We start from the raw sequence: 20,566 nt of genomic DNA, 5'->3' as shown, positions 1-20,566 counted from the left end.
TTTCTCAGCTGGTGTGCTCAAACCAGTCAAAATGTTGAGTGTGGAACGCTGGACACTTCCCATACTCAATGATTGGAATGCTGGCTGTGTAGAGGAAGGGGAGGCAATGGATAAACGATAGTTGATGGATGCAATCAATGAAAAGCAGAAAAACAGCTGTGGTGGTTGAGAGGTGCGATAACAGTTTCTGGTAAGTGCGAAGCAGCAGTGTTTGATTTGGGACAACACTACCTTTTAAGATTTTGTGCAGTGTTCCTGTAAATGCAGAGTGCACGCTGTGCACTTCATGTAAGTGCACTTACAAAAGAACATGATTTGGGACACAGCGTCTGTTTTTCCGAAACAGACAGGTGATGGTCACAGGTCACAGAGACAACATCCATTTATACAGCCTATGCTGCAGGGACACCTGTGGTCGGAAGTTCAGTTTCCCATGAGCACTTTCAGCCACTGTGGTCAGGACATGACTCTCTTCGAAGTGTGCATTTGTTCTGGAGAGCACTACTTTTCTTTGTCCAAGACAACTTTTCCCAGGATGCAAAGCAACAAGGCAATATATTTATTTGTAGTTACATAGCACTATTGTTTTAAACATGGCAACAATTAAACTTAATTCACGATGGTTGGTGATGGTGCTCAGAAAATCTCTCCATCCAGGAAAAACATGACTGATTCAGGCCACAGGTGTCACTGCATTCAACGCCAAACAGGAAGTCCTCACAGAGCCTTAAATCAAACGCTAAGGACTTCCTCTCTCCATCCAGCTCTTCGTGTATGTAGATGTGGATGTGGAGAGCTCACAGCTCAGCTCTGTGCAGCACAGAGTGGAGATGATAACAGCTCGTCTCAGTCAGTCAGGTGAAAACTGGAGCAACTTCACAGAACTGCAGGACTTTGAATATCGGTGAAGAGTAAATTCCCCTCTCTCTGCATCACTGAGGCAAGTATCTCTTGAGTAAGAACCATGAGTGAATACACTTCAATCCACTTTTAATGTGTAAATATCTGTACATTACACAGAGAAACGCATGGAAAAAAGCAGAACTGGCATTTTAAAGTATGCAGGAATGTAAGAAATAAAGGGTGCCATATAATAAAGCATTCTGCTGTTTAAGATTCATCCTGATGTCAGGATTTATCTGAATAAAAGAAACAATAAAACTCAGTAAACTAAGAGGCTAACAGCAACCTTCAGGATAGAGAGGGACATCATGCTATCTTCATGCTAAAACAGGTCAATGAAATTTTTTATAACTCAATAATGTAAATACATCGCTCTAAATAAAACAGTAAACTGGGTTTAAATATAAATATAATGCTAATATCACATAAACAAGGAACGAGCAATGACAGGAAGAAAGTGTGAGGAGAATCTGGAGCATGTCCCAAACCTTTGAGGCAAACCGTCTTTAAAAAGAGGATCATTCAAACCAGATATACAAAAGAGCTTATATCTGATAAAAGAAAAGAGCGTGTGAGGCTTCATCACATCTTCAAACTTAGAAAAGAGTTTTTGCGGCAACATGCAAATGAGAAGCAACTTGAAAAATCTGAACCATCATGTGGAGCAGAGATTACAGATGAAAAGTTAAATCTGACCAAAATTTTAAAGATATCGGAAATTATACACTCACTGACCTCTTTATCAGGTAAACCTGGCTTGTACCAATTAATTCTTGGTGTCACATATATAACGAGAGGCGGGAAACATTCCCCAGAGATGTTCCTCAATATTGACCTGATTGCATCATACAGCTGCTGCAGATTTGTCGTCTGAACGTCCATGATGAGAATCTCCCACCACATCCCAAAGGAGCTCTATTGGATTGAGATCTGGGGACTGTAGAGGTCATCCTCCACACCAAGCATTATCCTGCAGGAAGTAGCCATCAGAAGATGGGTACACTGTGCTCATAAAGGGATGGACATGGTCAGCAACAATACTCAGGTAGGCTGTGGACTTTAAACCATGCTCAGTTGGTACTAAGGGGCCCAAAGTGAGCCAAGAAAATATCCCCCACACCATTACACCACCAGCAGCAGCCTGAACCGTTGATACAAGGCAGGATGGATCCATGCTTTCATGTTGTTGAGGCAAAATTCTGACCCTACCATCCGAATATGGAGCAGAAGTCCAGACTCGTCAGACCAGGCAACGTTTTTCGGTCTCCTATGATCCAGTTTTGGTGAGCCCATGTGAATTGTAGCCTCTGTTTCCTGTTCTTAGGTTAGCCAGAGGGTGACCTGGTGTGGTCTTCTGCTGCTGTAGCCAATCTGCTTCAAAGTTGCCCATGTTGTGTGTTCAGAGATGGTCTTCCTCAGGCATCATCAAAGCACTTAGTCCCACAGAACTGCCGCTCACTGGATATTTTCTCTTTTTGGAACATTCTCTGTAAACCCTAGAGATGGTTGTCGGTTAAAATCCCAGCAGATCAGCAGTTTCTGAAATACTCAGACCAGCTCGTCTGGCACCAACAACCATGTCACGTTCAAAGTCACTTAAATCACATTTCTTCCCTATTCTGATGCTCAGTTTGAACTGCAGCAGGCAGGCCTACAAGCCTAAATGCTGCAAAGTTGCTGCCCTGTGATTGGCTGATCAGATATTTGTGTTCATGAGCAGCTGAACCGGTGAACCTGATAAAGTGAATGGCGAGTGTATGGTTGAGTTGTTTTTGGTGCAGGCATGAAATCAGCACACATGAAATTAATAATAAGCAGCTCAGTTCAATAAAATAATTTAAAAACAGAACAAATTATATTATATTTAGTGAGCATCCTGATGTTTGAGACTCCAGAGGCAGATCGTCTGGTATCAACAGCATGATAGCAGCAAAGGTTACTTTCTAATGCCACGTACAGCTCAGGTGATGTTACTACAGTCATATGGCAGATTTATGTGTGTGTAAGTGTGTGTGTGTATATGTGTGTGTTATTTAGCTCATTCTCTTTATTTTATTTACACATCTTTACATCAAGGCACGTGTTCTCCTGAGTTTCCTGAGCACATTAACTGGCGGTGTTTCCTGGAACAGCCCCTGCTTTTTAAGGAAGGATCTCAAGCTGTGTTCGTTCATGGTCCATGCTGTAAGACTGAAGTGTGTGTATCATGAGTGTGAGGGGAGGGAAGGTGTCATTAACCAGGAGGTACTCGGGGTTCGATCTTCAGGGAGAGCTCGTAGAGGGTATCTTCATCCATCACCAGAGTTTTATCCAGGAGGAACTGAGTCACCTGAGGATCACAGGACACAGAGCGGTGAATAGATTCAGTCTGATGATCTGAAGATATGAGTTATTGACAGTGTTATCTTTGACTGACCTTGGGTTGGTGCTCTATCCTGTAAGGTGCTTGCTGGAACTGACGTATCTCCCGGATGATGTGAGAAATCTTAAAGAAGAGATAGGGAGGGATTAGTTAGTCTGATCTTCATTCAGGTGTTAAGTTGACCACTCAGCACAGACATCCTCTGGTTTCTCAGGATATGAGAAACAAAACATTAGAGGTTGATTCATCAGGACAATGTAGAGAGAAATGATCATGTCGGTGTGACACTTCCCTGAACTGTATGACACTACGATGTGTTTGTTTAAATTGACATAGGGACAAAAAGGAGCTCTTTTTGATCAAAGTGAGTGAGGAGGATTATCTGGTACATTGTGAAATCAAGAAATTATCAAAGTAGTATAACCAGCCTCACGTCTTTGGGTACTCACAGGATTTGACAATGAAGCGAGTTATTTGTAGATATAAGGCATACAAACAGAACATTTCAGAGTTCATCTACACTGGAATAAGCAAACAGTAGAGCCCTAAAAGTTTTATTTAAGTTAGATATCATGCCTGAGGAAGACTGCAGAGAATTTTAGTTGAAACACATCACGGTAGAAAAGAAAAAACATGCCGGTCTAGTTTCAGAAACTGTCAGAGTATAAGCAAGTAATTTATGTATGTCTGTTATGAACACAACATAAGCAGTAAGTGTTGATTAAATGTTATAATGTCTTCAAACCAGCTTTTGTTTTGGGTCTTGAATCACATGGATAAGGATGGATAGCTTTCACATTTGAAACAATACAATATTGGTACTCAGTGGTACTAGCTTTCGATACCTTTGTGTGTGTTGTGGTAATAAATATGAATTTGTTAACCTTACAATAATGATAATATCATATAACATAATACAATATAATATAATACAATATAATATAATATAATACAATATAATATAATATAATATAATATAATATAATATAATATAATATAATATAATATAATACAATGTAATATAATACAATAAAATACAATATAATATAATATAATATAATATAAAATAATAAAATAAAATATAATATAATATAATATAATATAAAATAATAAAATAAAATATAATATGATATAAAATAATAAAATAAAATATAATATAATATAATATAATAAAATATAATATAATAAAATATAATATAATATAATATAATATAATGTAATATAATGTAATATAATGTAATATAATATAATATAATATAATATAATATAATATAATACAATGTACTATAATATAATAAAATATAATAAAATATAATATAATATAATATAATATAATATAATTTAATAATGTGTTTTTACATTTCACTCAAAGCATGTTTTAGTGTAAATCGTCTGACTAAAGGAGCTGTGCCCAGCAGATGAAGGACGAGCTCCAGGTCTCAATGAGCTCCAACAAGGCAGACACAAAGGTTGAAAACTTGACTTAGAACTTTTCCCCATCTTCAGGTTCAAAGCTTACTGGCTGGTGGAATGGCATTGATGTTGCTGGAACAGTCGTATATATGCAGACTAAAACCTTTGGTCATTTGTGTGTGTTTCCTGTCACTGGTTATGACCTGTGCTCCTGACTAACAGGTTGATTTTTCTCAACAAGAGCAAGTTGCAAAAAACTGTAAGCTGTGTGTCTGAGATACTTTATCTGTTCAGTTGTTGCAGCAAATCCAAATCCAGTAGTTTGAGCCTTGTTTTATATGACGACATGTATGCAGAGATCATTTTCATGAGACTGCTCCACAAGTTCACGCCTCTACATGATCTTTAGTTATTCAATGTGCCAGCTATCTGCAGTGTGTTGCTGTGGAAAACATGATTCAGGGGGAAAAAAAACTTTACTTATGTTTTTAAGTGATAAATACTTGATAGATAAAATTTCCAAAGATTGATCACAGAAAATATTTTAAAGAGGATTTCTTTTGAAAAAGTGAAGACCTTTTTATTATAGCCCAACTGACACATGGACATACTATATAAGGGATACATACACTATAACAGGTTAAAAATAGTCTACAGGGGGCGCCAAAGCCCACACAAACTGAATATTCCTCTGAAGAGCCTTGAAAAATAAAGATTCAGGTGTTTTGTGTCTTGATGTTTTTATTATCATATTGCCTCTGAACTTTAGGCACATTTCTCCTCCTGAAAATTGCCCTTACAGGCCACCGTAGTAAACCCTCCAAAGAGAAACTTCCCTTACCATCCTCATCTTTGAGAAGTTAACCAAACCCTCCTCTGTGAAGTTGGGGGTCCCTTCCTCAATGAAAGCCAGGTCAGTGAGGTACATTCCCAGGTACGGGACACACGGAGGGTTACAGCTGCGCACACACAAACACACACACACACAAACACAGACAGAGAGTGTAAACATTAGAAGGCGTCAGGGACAGTAATCTCTCCGTTCTCTCTTTAATGAGCTTTATTTACTTTTTCAGCGTCTCTCTGAGGTTCTTGAACCTTCCCTCTGAAGAAACCGTCTTCTGCAGTCGGTCCATCAGAGACTTGGTCTGAAACACACAATCAGGATCTTCAACTCTTTCTATCCCAGGAACACTCTAAGCTTCAGTTAAATGAATGGACACCGACCTGTTTGCAGACTTTGGCCCATGTCTTCTTCAGCCTGAAGATGGCGCTGCGGTTGAGAGCAGAGGTGATCTCCAGCACACCGTTGTAGTTGTTGAGGCAGCGACAGATGTCAGCCACTGCTAACCACTTCTCTATGGAGCTGGCCCTGGAGCCCACGTCAGTGTGAGTCATGATCTGAGACGCCACCAGGTTACTCATCTGAGGGACAAACAGCACACAGGAAGCAGACACTCTTCATTTCTCTCTGTGAGGAGAGAAACTTTGACCCTGCCACAAAGTGTAGCTCCACCCACAGAGCATCAGCTGATCACATCTATCATCCAATCAGAACTGAGTCAGGAGAGCAGTCTAGCTGGTACCCCTTAAAATGAAAAGTCTGAAAATAAATCAGACTAATGAGTCAAACTTCAAGAAGAGTAAAGAACATTTTGGTCTCACATCATTGAAATGTTGGCTGGTCTTCATGATGTACGGAGTCCTCTCTGTTTTGTCCACCTTCATCCATCCCTGACCCAGGAACTCCCTGCAGGATGACACCACAACCATCAGACCCAGAATCAGACCAAACCACACATGCAGACACATGAGAAGAAGTTTTAGAATGTGTGTGTGTGTGTGTGTGTGTGTGTGTGTGTGTGTGTGTGTGATACTCACTCATAAGGAATGCTCCTGAACACGATGTGATCAAGCAGAGTGATCTGTTCGGCCAGCTCCATTGCTGACAGCGACTCGAAACACTCAGGTTTTGGACTCTCAGCCTGCAAATACACAGAAAGTCTCTGAAGCTGAGAGATTTCAAACCTGGGCGAAAGATTGACATGAACACACAGATACTGAGTTTACTACACACAATGGGAGACTAGCTGTGACTGAGAAGAGACAGAAACACACAGAAGCTAGTGCACAGCTGCTGTCTTCAACCTCTAATTCGATCTCTATTCTTACCACAATGAAGTGAAGCAGAGGGCAGCTTTTCTGGAGATAGATTCATCCAATCATTTACTCTTTAATAACTTCATAAATAAACCTTCAGTCTTCAGTAAGAACATTTTAATTACTGACCATCTGTAAAATGTCTTCGATCTTCAGCTGAGCATCGTCTTGTTCATCTTGAGAAAGGGCACTGCAGACGACAAAACAGATCATGGAAACAGAGCTACGACTACAAGGATCATGCTCTACATCATTGATGTGTACATTGACATTTGTGGGCAGAGCTAAGCTCTGTGCATTCTGCAGAAACTACAGAGGTCTTACATCTGACATCTTTAAATTAATGTGTTTATAACAATGTGAAAATATAAGAGTTAAAAAAACACATTAGAGGATACAAGACAAGATTAAAGTTATAAAATGAAGCAGAAAAGATTTTAAAAAAAAGGTACACAAGAGAGAAGAAATTAGAAATATTTGGGTCTAAAAATTTTTTTTTTTTCAAATCCAGATCCTGATCCTGCCATAAAAAGAACCTGACAAATTTACTCCATATCGCCCCCTAATGGAGAAAATTTTACTTGGTCAGAAGCAGAGTTTGCTGATGTTTACACAGCATGATACACTGTAGAAAACTGACCACTGATCATCTGGTATCAAGAGACACCCGAGGGACAGGTGAAATTGATTTAACAAGTCTGTAATGCTGGCACAAGGATGTTCAGAAGCTCAGTGTGTGTCCAGTGTCAAACATTTGGGGTGAAGATTAACACCCAAAATGATCAAAGATTAAAGTTATTTACTCTTTTCTCAGACAGACAGGCAGTCCAACTGTGTTTTACCCAAGCGGCAACCTCCAGTCTGGGAATATGAGACAATGCGGAAGTGCTAAAATCTGCTGTTTCTCGAGTGTTCGCTTGAGGCTGGCTCCGGAAGTAGCGGAAGTCACAAACACACCAAGCCAAAAAAAGCCATTTTCAAAGCAGAAATTAACGTATTTACAGCCTGGTTCAAAAAAATCTCCTGTCTGAGTCGCTAATTTTACTAATGGTACACACTGTACGGGGGGTGATTTTTTTTCTAACGCGGCCGTTCAGAGGATATTAAGATCGTGAGCTCCCCCAATAAAAGGCACAGCTGAGGGTCACGTGACGGCCTATGGCTGTAGGCGAAGCCCTTGCCACTACCAATATGGCCACTATAGCCAATGTGCTTCATTTTCCATTTCAGAAACAGACGGGTGACGTCGGCGAGACTACGTCCATGTTTTATACGGTCTATGGTTTTACCTTAATATGTTGGTGGTGGCTTTCCTCTCCTGGGGCAGCAGGTCTGGATCTCGCAGCACCTCCTCCAGGAGACCCATGACCCCCATCTTCAGGTCACTGTTCATGTCAAAGTCCTGAAAAAGGAACACGTTGATATCAGTACACAGCTGTGATCATTTAAATCCACTACATGGTTAGATTAAGACTTTTAACCCAGGTTTATGTGAGAGATCGTTTCTCAGATTAATCTGATTTCCTTTTTTAACAGCTGTGTATGAAACTACTTATTGTAAAGGAATAAGGAAGGGAAGGAAAGGGAACTCCTGTTTCCCAGTGTTCACTGTCCTCTATGGTACACAGGGGAAAAGCGCCCTCAAGAGGACATCTACAGTACAACAAGTGATGTGAAACATGCATTTTTGCATCTTTGGCTCATTTAACACAATAATTTTAAATTATTTTGATAAAAATACAATAAATTCAATTTAATAAAAGGAATTTTCTGTCTGTAGCACAATAAAAGATCAAAAATGTAAAACAACAAGATGACAAAACGACTACAAGTACAGAGATAATATCAAAGTAGTCACTGACCGATTTAGACTTTTGTTTTTTAAAAACATTCAGTGTGCACAGTTATCAGCTCCAGTTTCTTACAGCGTCTTCACGACACTATAAGAGGAAAAAAGTCTATTTCTGATCTGTTATTCAAAAACTGTTGGTAAAAGTGTTTGTTTGTCCCTCTCACAGGCTAAAGGTCAGCGCCTCCATGAAACCAGAGCTGTTTTTATCGATAGCACCAAACACTAACTGTTCACTTCACAGGCTGAAACATCATCTGGGTACAGAAATAGCCTCTTATATAATCTTAAATGAAAACGTAGGTCTTTTTAGTGTCCTGGGGAGCCTGCTGACCTTTCTGTTTGCTTCCTGGGTGGAAGAAAAGACACGCAGAGCAAAGAGCACCTCCATCAGGGAAAGAGTGACAGGAGAGGACACACACAGGGGGGAGGTGAGGAAAACAAACAACAACTGACTATCAACAGCTGAACGTCACTCAAGATGTTTATGTTTTAAAGACAGGGCTGTTAAAATGACCTCTAAAGAAAAGGGTAAATAAAGCGTTGAACATAGCTTTGATACTGTTATCCACCATGTCTTTTTTTATAAACCTCAAAAATGAAACACTTAAAACTGATGCAAAGACTTGGTTTAGATCACATCCTAAGCACATAGAGCAGTGCATCAGATCACATAAGATTCTCAGTAATCTGTCCAGACTCACCAAAAGGAATGCCACAAGGTTTGATACTAGGCCCTTTACTGTTGTTTCCTCTCTATATAAATGTTGTACTGGACAAAAGGGTTGACTGCTAAATGTATGCAGATGATACAATCATACAAGTGTCTGCAAAACCCAACAGATGGCAGGAAGATCAAGACCTGTCAGTGTTTTTGTAAAGCATCTTCGGTTTTTGTGCTGTGGTGTAATATAGATAAAAATGTATCGACCACCTCACATTTTGTCAGCAGAGGAAATACTGTCACCAGGCTCCTCCCACCCCGTCACAACCTCTCTGAACATCTGGCAGACGCTACAGAAACACCAAAAAACCAACCTCCTGACCATCAGCTCAGTGAAATTCAAATAAACATTGCTGCTCTTACACACTTTGATATTCAGATTGTGACACTTTGGGCTCTAATTTTGTGGTGCAGCGCAGGGGGCGCAAGCCTGGTGCAACCCGTGCAGTGTTAATTTCGTGCTGCACACCGCCGTGGGCTGCCAATTTGACAATTTGGTAGACTGTCTGCACAGAGATGGGTGTGACTGCGCGCCAGGGGGAGTTGACGGCGCACTAGGGGGAGGTGTCAGCAGATTCATGTTGGCGCAGTGACAATTTTGTGCCAAAAAAAGTGCGCTGAAAGCTCGACAGCTCCAACCTGGTCTATCCTCAGCGCAAAGTGGAGCGCACCATCCGCAGCTGTAATTTGGTGACAGGCGCACATGTGCGCACATGTCATCAAAGCCTCAGAGGCAGGTTTCCAGAGTGTCAGGCACATTTTAATGCAATAAAAAATCACAGTAATCACTATTTAATATAACCGTCTGAACCAGCATATACATTTATATATATATTAATTGTCCCGTCACATCACACATGATGTCAGATTAAAGCCGTTTGTCATAATGGAAAGTTAACCTGACGGCAGCTGGAAGTTTGATGCACATCTTACAATTAAACAATAAACAGCCTTAACATCTGATACTGAGTATATATCTGGCTTCTCTCATTTCATTTAATTCAAGGAAAAGAGGGAGAGAAAAGACGAAGAAAAAAGAGACAAAATAAATATATGTCACTCAGGATTTACCCGTGATTTCCCATATTTCTCTGTTTTAGTCTTTATTTTTAACGTGATCTAAAAAGATGGAGTACATTATTGTAAGGAGGATGAGGCGGAGACACTGGGAGAGTATACAGTGTATCACAAAAGGTTCTGCTATTTGGCGATGACAAACCAGGAGTGCAGGTGGATCAAAAGTATTCTGAATGGATAAGCCAGCTGTGTAACTGTCTCTTCATTTTGTACTCCTATTAATGACAAAGGAACAGATTAAATCTGTCCCGGGAGCTGGCCCACATGGTTATGCACTTCGTGTCCTCTGATGCGCCCCGCTGTCCATTGACCTGCTGCAGGGACAGCGGCTCTGACCGTCTCCACTACCGGGTCTTTCCAGCACACTCTCTCCGTGGTGCTGGAGTTCACTCAGACCAATCAGACGCTGCGCCTCAGTCGCAGGGCATTTAAAGGCGAGGAGAGGCGCTTATTTGATTGGTAAAAACAGTGCTCGGTTGTGTTAAACCCACTCACAGCTTTTCTCCTCCCTCTCTGCCATTTGCGCGGAGGGAGGCATGGACACGCAGCTCTGCGCTCCTCTGCGCCTTCAGTGCACCTCTCTTGGCACTGCAGGAAACTTGCAAAGTGCGCCGGTCACGCCCTGTCCACGCGGCGAAGGCCGGCGCAGGGCAAGTGCGACTGCGCTTGCGCCTGGTCTACGAAATTAGAGCCCTACATCTTTATTTAAAATCTATTTTACGTTACTGTCCTGTTTTTATCTTGCATTTTTACTAAATAAATCTGATATTTTATTTTAAGTCCTGTGTCCTTTTTTCCCTGTATTTGTCTGGAAAAGCATCACTTCAGTATCAATACTAACTTTGTTGTATTCCTACAATAGCAATGAAGGCTTTCTGATACAGAAAAAAACAATTTTCACTCTATATCACAACAATCTCAGTCAAAACACTTAAAAATGACCTTGAGGGTGACTTTCTACTGGAAAAAAAAACAGTGAAAGCAAGTTTTTCTCAGTGGAGAAAACACAAAAACATTTCCTCCAAGACTAAATACAAAACTAGAAAAGGTAATCAAGTGTCCTGAAGCAGACTTTGAGAAGAGAACACGAGGATGGTGACGCCCCAGCAGAGAGAACCAGAGTAATGGGCCCTGAAGGGAGCCCTCTAGGGGGAAAAAGGGGCTAAAGTTGGAGAAAATGTAACCCAGGAATTCTTTTAGCAGAGAAAACATGATTAACTCTCGCCTGATGGAGAAATCAGGTAAAGTATTAAGTCTTTCTGGCTGCCTGTCTTAAAGGAAACATGTAGGAGTGCCCTCTACTGGAGAAATGCTGTGAAGTGGTCTCAGTGAAGCACAGCTCCTGTGATAAAGCTACCGTTGTTTATTTTGGTTGAGCATGCAGCTCAGATAAAGCTCTGGTTTATCACAACACTAAAATAAAGCTTAAGGCTCCTTCTTCAGTGATGAGAGATGTCAAAGAGAGGTCAGAGTTCAGGTCCAGGTGGTGGACTCACCTGAGAGTGCTTAGAGACCCAGTGTCTCAGCACATTGAGGACTCTGTTGGTAGCAGCTCTGCGGATGATGAACTCTTTGTCACAGACTTTCTCAGAGTTACTAAAACCTGAGAAAAAAGGAAAGGATGCATTTCAGCAAAGCACCAGTTAACCTTGGCCTTCCTGACTTGCCATACTCACCCTGAGAGCTGCTGTGGCCGGCAGCGGCCGTGGCGATGGCAAACGCTGAAGCAGGGGACATCGTGCAGCGGGAGTTTTCTCCAGCAGTGACTGTGAGGAACCAGAGGTTTTGAAGGAACGTACCAGCTGTGTGTGTGTGTGAAGTGTTTGTGTTGGTGTGTTTGAACACGCTGTACCTCCTGACGTTCTGTAGCGGAGGTGTCTTGGCGTAGACGGTGAGCGGCACGGGGACATGTCGCCTGGCTCTGTGCTGGAGGGAGACTCAGGGATGAACTTATCCAGAGAAACGGACTCCAGGACGGCTTTCAGAGAGAGGAGGAAAAGAGCTCAAACACAGACACATTTTTTTGTCATTGTTTTTTTTTATCTTGATATCAGTCGAGATGAAGTTGTAAAAAGTCCAACAAACCAAAGTAAATAGTGTTTGTTATTCTCATCTTCTGAGAGGGTTGTTAGTGTATATCTGTCCTGCCGGGTCACACTTGGCTATATTTTGGGTGCCACTGAAGAGTGGTTCATCTCACCCATCCAGGTTGTGATTTTGTGATCTCTGTAAGAGCTCTATTTATTTATGTCTTCGTCTCCCTTTCCTCTCCTGCAGTTTGTTGTCAGGGATTCTCTGACCTCGTGCTCTGTTGCTGTTTTTAAAGTGAACAGGCTGTCAGCTGGAGCCAGATGGTGATCTAAGAGCACCATGATTCCTCTGTTGGGTAACGTTGACCCATTTATGTCTCTTTCTCCCTCGTCTGTTTGGGATGGCAGGACTCTGGCAGGACTCTGTGAGGCTCCAGGGTCAGAAAAACTGTCAAATAATCAGATTCAGGCTGATTCTAATTTCACCAGGTGACAGGAGACCTGATCTCTGCATTCACCTGTTTTCAAACCTGACTCTGCTGACGGTGAAACAGAGCGTTCCTTTGAGCCCACACACGTGCTGTGTGTGTGTGTGTGTGTGTGTGTGTGTGTGTGTGTGTGTGTGTGTGTGTGTGTGTGTGTGTGTGTGTGTGTGTGTGTGTGTGTGTGTGTGTGTGTGTGTGTGTGTGTGTGTGTCAGAGGGTGAATCACGTGCTCTGTGTTCCAGCTTCCTACCCCTGCGGATGCTTCGCCTCAGCTTCCCACAGAAGGCGTCGAGGCGAGGCAGCTCCCCGCTGACGTCCTCCCCTGCGGCGGGGCTGAGCTCAGGGGAACTGGGACCACGGCTCAGGTCCAGAGGGGCCTTGGTGAGGAAAGGGGGCGGCGAGGACACACCAGAGGCCTGTGGGAGGCTCGGGGAGCGCTTAGCGGTGGGTGGAGGGGAGGAGAAGCCAGAAGGAGGCCTGGTGGAGCAGGGGGGAGGAGAGGAGATGGACGGGCTGTGGCTGGAGGTCGGCGAGTTGGCTGCTGAGGAGGACGGAGTCGTGGAGAGATCCATGACTCCGGCTTTCCCACTCACAGGCGAGCTGAGGGAGAGCTTACGGGAGTGGACCGGGGAGGAGGTGCGAGAGGGGATGGAGAGGGGGGGAGGAGAGGAGAACTTTCGGCACAGTCGAGGGGATTTGTTGTTGAGGGGATCTGTGGCCCATGAGCCCTGGTTCGTGGCGAAGAAGAGCTCCAGAGACCTGAGAGGAAGAGGAAGAAGAGGAAGAGTTTCTGTGGATGTGAGCAGGTCACATGATGAGAAAACATGAAGCAGCAAAGCCACTGGATGTTTTTACTTTGACTGGTCCAGAGCCAGCTGTGTGATCTTCAGACTGTAGTCAGGACAGAGGGACATGATGGAAAGACGGTCACATGAATGCTGCTCGATCCTGGGACAGTGAAAGGATGAAGATGAGGAGGGAGAAGGAGGAGGAGAGGAGGTTGACGGGGTAATGATGAGAGTGACGAGGAAAAGAAAACATGGAGATGAAAAATGAAGTGAGTAAACATCATGCAGTGTGGAAACAAGAGGAGAGAGACGTGGACAGATGAGTCTAAAGGAGTATGCCCACATTTTTTCAGCAGTGACACCCTTACCTGACAGGTATGGACGTAAACGGCTTCTTGTAGATGTCAGCCAGCTTGTCGATGACCACGGCGGCGGTGGTGAAGATGCGATACGTGTGGAGGAAGGTGTTCAGGAAGTCTATGGAGAGGAACCTGAGGTCTGTGAGCCGCTCCAGGAGCCGCTCCACGCTGGCGTATCGGATCTGAGGGACCTTACAGGAGTTCAGAGTCTTACTGAAGCAGATGTCAACGTCGTCTTTATGCAGCCGAGCGTCAGACCTGAAGAAAAAAACACGGCATGTCAAATTTTAAGTCATATTGTAAAGTAGGATAGAAATAAAATGAGTGTTTTTGGCACTCTTTGTGTGTCATCTTCTGTCAACTTGAGAGGATAAGGGACACAGAAAAAATAGCTTTTAAAGATCAGGCTATTCAAAAAAGAAAAATCTCTTACTTTTTGACCAAAGTCTGTATTCTGTTACTAAATTCAGAAATCTGATTTAGATCTCAGAGTTTTGAGAAAAAAAAGGCAAAAATATCTGGGGAAAATACGTCAGAGGTCTGACTCTTCTAAAAATTCCACTCTCGATATTCTTACATTAAAGAATTCAGACTTTAGTGAATGTAATCTAAGAAAACATCATAATTCAGACGTTTTTTTTTTAATGATTCAGAGAAAAAAAATGCTGAAATCTGCCTTTGATGTCAAAAGTTGAAGAAACAACTGAGAATAAATGTCACTTCTTACTTAACTGTTCAATTTCTGGAAGCTGATGAAGCTCAAGCCAAAAGCTTTCCTTTGGATGTATAACAGACCTGTCCACGTTTTTTTACAACTCCACTAAATCTGGTTGAGATCTGGACTTGCGATCATAATGTTTGATGTTCCTTTTATCAAGATCATGTGAATCTCCTTATGTAGGCTCTGTTCTATCGTATATGGAGCATCATGACGACTTTGTGGATATGTCATTTGTTCAGTGGGTATTTTCATGGCCAACTCAACAAAAACAACTGAAACCTCTTAAATGGCCATGTGGTCTGATCATTTTGGTCACCACTGTAACTTAGTGTCGTCCTCAACAGTAACTGAACAAGGCTGACTTTAAGACGGCTCACTCCAGACTATTATCAATGAAGCTCAGGTCCTTTGACAACAGCAAGAACTTCTGAATGTTTTTAGTATCAGGGAATCTTGATTCGTGTTTATTCCATGTTTATGTTGATCAAAAAGTCTGCATCTCTTGAAGTTACTTTGTAGAGAAGAACCAGGACTAAACTAAAGACGGTTCTGTGGTTTTTGAAGGGAATCCTTCAATGGGCTTATAAGCCCCTCTAGTCAGTGACCAGTGATGCTCAAGAACTGAATGTCTCAGGTCTTTTGTCAGCAGTCAGATATTTGAGTTTTGAGCTGCTTTTTCTTACTCTGGCTGTAAATTATGCCTACAAAGGGTTTGGACTGTCCTTTTTTAAAATTTATTTAATCTTAATTGAACCAGGTTAGTCCCATTGAGATTAAAAACCTGGCTCAGACAGGCAGCAGCAAAAACACAAAGTTACACACAGAAAACGCAAAAAGAGACAAAGCACATTAAAACAAACACAAGATTATAGATTGAAATCCCATTCTAGGACTCAATTGTACAAACAACTAAACTTAACATTTACCTTTTACAGAATCGGACTCCATGTCTTTCATTTTAGATATTTAAAACAATTTAAGGACACCGGCTCCTTGAGCTTTGAGTCGTTCCAAGCTGAGGGTGCAGAGCACCCAAAAGCCCTTTTCCCAATTTCTGTATAGCTCGTCTGAATAGACTCGGTGGAAAATGATTAATAAAGGTCTCCAATCTAATTTGAGAATTCAGACTTTATAAAGTCAGAATTTATTTGCAAAATTCAGAGAGAGAAAAAAAACATAGTACTGACCTTATTTTAATTATTTGGAGAAAAAAGAAAAGTCAGAACATATATTCTCCTAGGGCTGTTACTATTGTTTCAACTCAGCTGTGCCCAGGTTTGTTCTACTTTAATTTTTCCTCAGCGAAATACCATCTATTTGATTATTTTGATCATGGATAGAACGAAAAAGATGCATATCTGCCTCTTCAGCTCACTTACTTGATCATGTGCGGCACAGAGACTTTAGAGTTCTCCTCAAACACGCTGGTCATCAGCCCGTTACAGCGGATGTTATCGATGCACTGAAACATTCAGCAGAGACACAAAACCTCACATTTAATACCTAAACTCATCCCAAACCTTTAATCCAACACCTGTCACAGAGCCCGGCTCACCTGGCTGATGTCACTGGTCCAGGCGGCTTTCTCCTGTCGAGATGGAGCCAGGAGGACCACGGAGAAGGACTGACCGTCAGGAGACTCCACCACGATTTTAAACTGCAGGTGGTTGAAGCCCTGACCCGCTGCGTTGTCTGAAAGCAGAAACACAGAGAAGGTGTCTCAGTTTACAGCAGGTACAGGTGTCAGAAAAGAAGAAGAGTCTGGTGTTTAGAGACACTCACAGTCCTCATCGCTGATATCCAGCTCTTCAATCAGAGTGCACTCGATCAGGGACAGTGTTCCTCCCTGCTGTGAGAGGACAGAAACAAGAAGTCAGATAAAAATGAAGTTTTCATCTTTTTGGAAGATCTTTGGTCAGATTTCTTCAGTCTTTGTCTATTCTGTCAAAGATCTTTCTGCCTAATTTGCAAATCAATGTGCATGTGTATCTCCAGTCATCATTATAATGAGTTTTAGTCCCTGTTTTTGCAGATTCTGTTGGCTGAGACTGCTGTGACGTCTCAATATCACTGTGTGTTAACTAATGAGGAAAAAGTCTGGTAAATCTTGCTGATGCGAGGTGAAACAATGTTTCCAAACAGCCCGTATGATGGTTAGCTGACCCTGTTGATGTTGTGGTTTGATATGGACGTGTGAGCAGGCAGACCTTGAGCAGGTGAAGCTTCCCTCCTGATGTCCGCGTGCAGATGAGGAAGTGTTTGGTGAACAGGAAACACTGCCGCTCTCCCTCCTTCCTCAGAGAGAGTGAACCCAGCCGGACCTTACTGAGCACGCCCCGCTCGCTGCTGGACGGCAGCTGGATCAGAGAGCCTGGACGAGGACAGGGCGAGGAGTGAGTGACGGGTCAGGGAGAGTGAAACAATCCTTAGAGAGGAAGAGGAGGCTCACCTTGTCGGACAAACGTCTGGCTGGTGTCTAACAGGATGTCACAGCCTTCAACGATCATCCGCTCGATGGCGAGGTTCTTCCTGATGTTCTCTGTGTCACTCACTTCATCGTGCATCATCCTGACAGTACAATCATCATCATCATCATCAGGATCTTCATCACACCTTCCACTTCATATATCTTTGAATCACACATGCTTACTTTGAGAGCTCCTCCAGTTTAGATTTGGCAAACTCCAGACTCTTCCTCTCCACGTGTTCGTGCGGCGTGTGAGCCAGCAGCTCGTGGAGGGTGATGATGTACCGAGGAATCTAAAACACACAATGTGGCTTTGTCTGAATACAGGACCATATTGGTGTTATCTGAATCCTCTTTCAGGTCTTGTTGTGTCTGAAGAGAGTACCTGGAACATGGGATAAGTGAGGAAGGTCTCCAGCATGCGGCCCTCACAGGCAGCGTTGGATTCGTACTGTTTCAGCAGCTTGTCAAAGTCCCGGTTCTGTTTGCAGTTCGCCAGAACCTGCAGACTGTACTGATGGTTCCTCACAAACTCCTGGTAGATGTTCAGCATGGGCAGCAGGATGTCAAACAGGTCCGCTGGTGAGGGGAGGAAATAAAAAACAAACAGATATAAATCTGATTAAGTGAATTGTGGAGCGTTTTTAAAGCTTTAACTCTCTCGCTATGTTTCCTCCATGCTCAGCTGGTCGCTCTAAAGCCAGCCCATCACCACAACCTCTGGAGGTTCCTGCAGAACTCTGGATATTTAGGACACACAGGGATGCAGAGGATGCAAAAACTAGGAGGGAGGTGGAGCAAGAGGATGGAGGCTGTAGGAGAGGAGACATAAGCTGCGTCTCTCCTTTCAGTATGGACAACGTGAGATCTCTGATGAATAAGCTTGAGGAGCAAACACAACGAGCCAGGAGTCAGATGGAGTTTAGGGGATGCAGTATGTGAGCGTTACGGAGACATGGTTGCACCAGGATATTCACCCCCAAAGTGACACCATTGGGATTACACCAAGATCACTTCATGTCAGAGATTTAGTCTAGAGATTATTATGACTTTTCTGATTTTTACTGATTCTGTTACCTCCACTAAGGAGGTTATGTTTTTGGGATAAGGAAGAAGTGATTGAATTTTGGAGGTGATTTGGATCACCGTCTGGATCCAGGATTTTTTGAATGATAAAGGATCCTTTATCATTGTGAGATAGGGCCGTTTTCACCATATGTGAGTATAACTCCACCATAAATGGTCTGATTGCTTTGCAAAACAATACAAGACAAGGTCACCATCCTTTCTGACAGATGTAAAAGTGTGATCCAGATCCTGGCAATATTCTGGATACTAAGATCTGGATTATGAAATATGTACTGGGTCATCATCATTTCAACACTGTCAGTAGGGATGGGTACCTTTAACATTTGAAACAATATGGTACCAATGCCTGGTACCTGGCAATCAATATCGGTACCCAACAGTACCAATTTTTGGTACTTTTTTGATGTTTCTGTGGTTAAAAATATAAATGTGTTTAATCATAAAATTTTTCAAAAATTCAATTTAACATATTTATTCTTCACTATATAACCTTGCAATGATGTGTTCATGTCTAGCATGGAAAATCACCTTCTCTTCCAATCCCTCACAGTCACAAGGATGCATTGAGGTACCTAAACAACTTTACATGAAATGGTCATTTTGACTGAATTTGGTCGGTACCAATAACAGTGCCTCATTTGGTGACCATCCCTAACTGTCAGGTAACAAATTATCGTACAAACTTGCAACTAACACCAAATTGTAGCAGACAGTCTGCTGAAAGGGAGTATAACATTAAAGTAGGACTAAAGTGTTGGTGACAATCACAATTTGCTTGGTGGAGGTCTGCGCTCTCTCAGTGCTTTTCTAATTTATTCACAATTTATTTCTTATTTAACTGTACCCCTCATAACTACTCTGATATTCTTACTTATTTGTAAGTTAGAGGAAATGTTATGACTGAGTGTGTCTGATTCAGGAGGATCAGCACCTTGGAGAGCTCCTCATTCATTCTTACTCTGCCTCCTCCTGTTCAAACATTCACCCTTTCATTTCAACGTCTTCATAAAGAAACGTTAAAGTCAGATCCGTGATTCTCACCCAGAACAAGCGTGGGCCAGTTGGCGATGCGAGCTTTCAGCCCCTGGTGGAAGATCTCGTGCAGGAACATGATGGTCTCACTGCAGAGGACAAACACATCCCTCTGAATGAGTTAAACTCTAACTGAAGACGACTATCTGCAGGATGAAGAGGAGGCTACCTGTTGAGGAAGATGCTGCTGACGTCGTCGTGGCTGATGGGAGGTTTCTTGGAGCTGGCAGCCATGCGGAGCGGCCTGAGGAAGCAGTTGACCAGGATGGAGAGCTGGTGGACGTACTCTGTCTCTGCCTCCACCATGTTGAAGACAATCTGGTTCCTCTTCCTCATGCTCTCGGCGTGAGGGGAGCAGATGTAGTCCTGGACGATGATCTTCCACTTCCTCCTGCAGAGCCAGCCTCGCATGAAGCTCTGGACCTGCAGACGGAGCACAGAGACGTGGTTTTCTTTATGTCCCTCTGCTCGGTATCAACATGTGAGGTGATAACTCACCTTCTTAATCTTTTTAATGTCGGGGTCTTCCTCTTCCTGGTTGCTCTGATGAGGATGCAGACGCTCTCTGGCTTTATTCAGCACAACAATCTGGAACAAGAAGAGACTCCACATGAACACACAGAGGGTGAAATATTCATGAAACACTTCTGAGGCTCAGAAAAACTAAAATATGTTGCTGCATGATGAAACACTAGAGCCCTGCTGTGTTTCAATGTGAGACACATGCGCTCTGAGCTCCAGAGTTTTCCCATCATGCCACATGCCTTCAGTAGCCGCAATGTGAGGGTGCATCTGAGTTTATGAGTTTATGTATGCATGCACACGCAGATGCTTGTGCACTCATGCATACCTCGGCTTTGAGCCTCTCGATCTCCGTGTCCTGGTCCTCCAGCTGAGTGCGCAGCTGATTGGCTGCGATTTTCTCAGTCTCCATGATCTGCACCAGGTGGATGTACTTCTGCATCAGGATCTCACGCTCGATGATGACGTCTGAGTAACTGCAGAGACAGGGGCACAAGAAAAAGATGAAAGCAAAGGCAATATATGCTTATGTCTTACTCAAACCACCCTCTGACTGTTGTCTTACTAACTACCATTGTTTGTGTT

At 42.7% G+C, this 20,566-nt stretch overlaps 1 protein-coding gene across 1 annotated transcript in view; it reads right to left on the bottom strand.

Moving 5' to 3' along the window:
• Nucleotides 1-1,031: 1,031 nt before the first annotated feature.
• The window catches only part of rasgrf2a (Ras protein-specific guanine nucleotide-releasing factor 2a), a 42,257-nt gene continuing 22,722 nt past the window's right edge, over nt 1,032-20,566 (bottom strand). Inside the window, exons 3-27 of the mRNA XM_074690773.1 lie at nt 20,310-20,457; nt 19,958-20,047; nt 19,629-19,882; nt 19,469-19,548; nt 17,724-17,917; nt 17,522-17,631; nt 17,321-17,439; nt 17,079-17,242; nt 16,654-16,720; nt 16,427-16,563; nt 16,251-16,333; nt 14,160-14,408; nt 13,254-13,762; nt 12,341-12,466; nt 12,165-12,254; nt 11,985-12,091; nt 8,128-8,240; nt 6,968-7,028; nt 6,560-6,663; nt 6,344-6,428; nt 5,906-6,103; nt 5,747-5,826; nt 5,520-5,637; nt 3,320-3,388; nt 1,032-3,232 (exon numbers count right to left, since the gene is read on the bottom strand). Of these exons, the coding sequence (XP_074546874.1) occupies nt 3,137-3,232; nt 3,320-3,388; nt 5,520-5,637; nt 5,747-5,826; nt 5,906-6,103; nt 6,344-6,428; nt 6,560-6,663; nt 6,968-7,028; nt 8,128-8,240; nt 11,985-12,091; nt 12,165-12,254; nt 12,341-12,466; nt 13,254-13,762; nt 14,160-14,408; nt 16,251-16,333; nt 16,427-16,563; nt 16,654-16,720; nt 17,079-17,242; nt 17,321-17,439; nt 17,522-17,631; nt 17,724-17,917; nt 19,469-19,548; nt 19,629-19,882; nt 19,958-20,047; nt 20,310-20,457 (3,451 nt within the window). The 3' untranslated portion in view covers nt 1,032-3,136. The remainder of the gene's footprint in view (nt 3,233-3,319; nt 3,389-5,519; nt 5,638-5,746; nt 5,827-5,905; nt 6,104-6,343; nt 6,429-6,559; nt 6,664-6,967; nt 7,029-8,127; nt 8,241-11,984; nt 12,092-12,164; nt 12,255-12,340; nt 12,467-13,253; nt 13,763-14,159; nt 14,409-16,250; nt 16,334-16,426; nt 16,564-16,653; nt 16,721-17,078; nt 17,243-17,320; nt 17,440-17,521; nt 17,632-17,723; nt 17,918-19,468; nt 19,549-19,628; nt 19,883-19,957; nt 20,048-20,309; nt 20,458-20,566) is intronic.

Source organism: Halichoeres trimaculatus, unplaced genomic scaffold (assembly GCF_033239565.1).
Source record: "Halichoeres trimaculatus isolate MK-OKI-2021-1 unplaced genomic scaffold, fHalTri1.1 fHalTri1_scaffold_16, whole genome shotgun sequence".
Taxonomy (NCBI): domain Eukaryota; kingdom Metazoa; phylum Chordata; class Actinopteri; order Labriformes; family Labridae; genus Halichoeres; species Halichoeres trimaculatus.
Note: the sequence above shows the minus strand (reverse complement) of the source record. Positions and strands in the feature narration are given on the sequence as shown.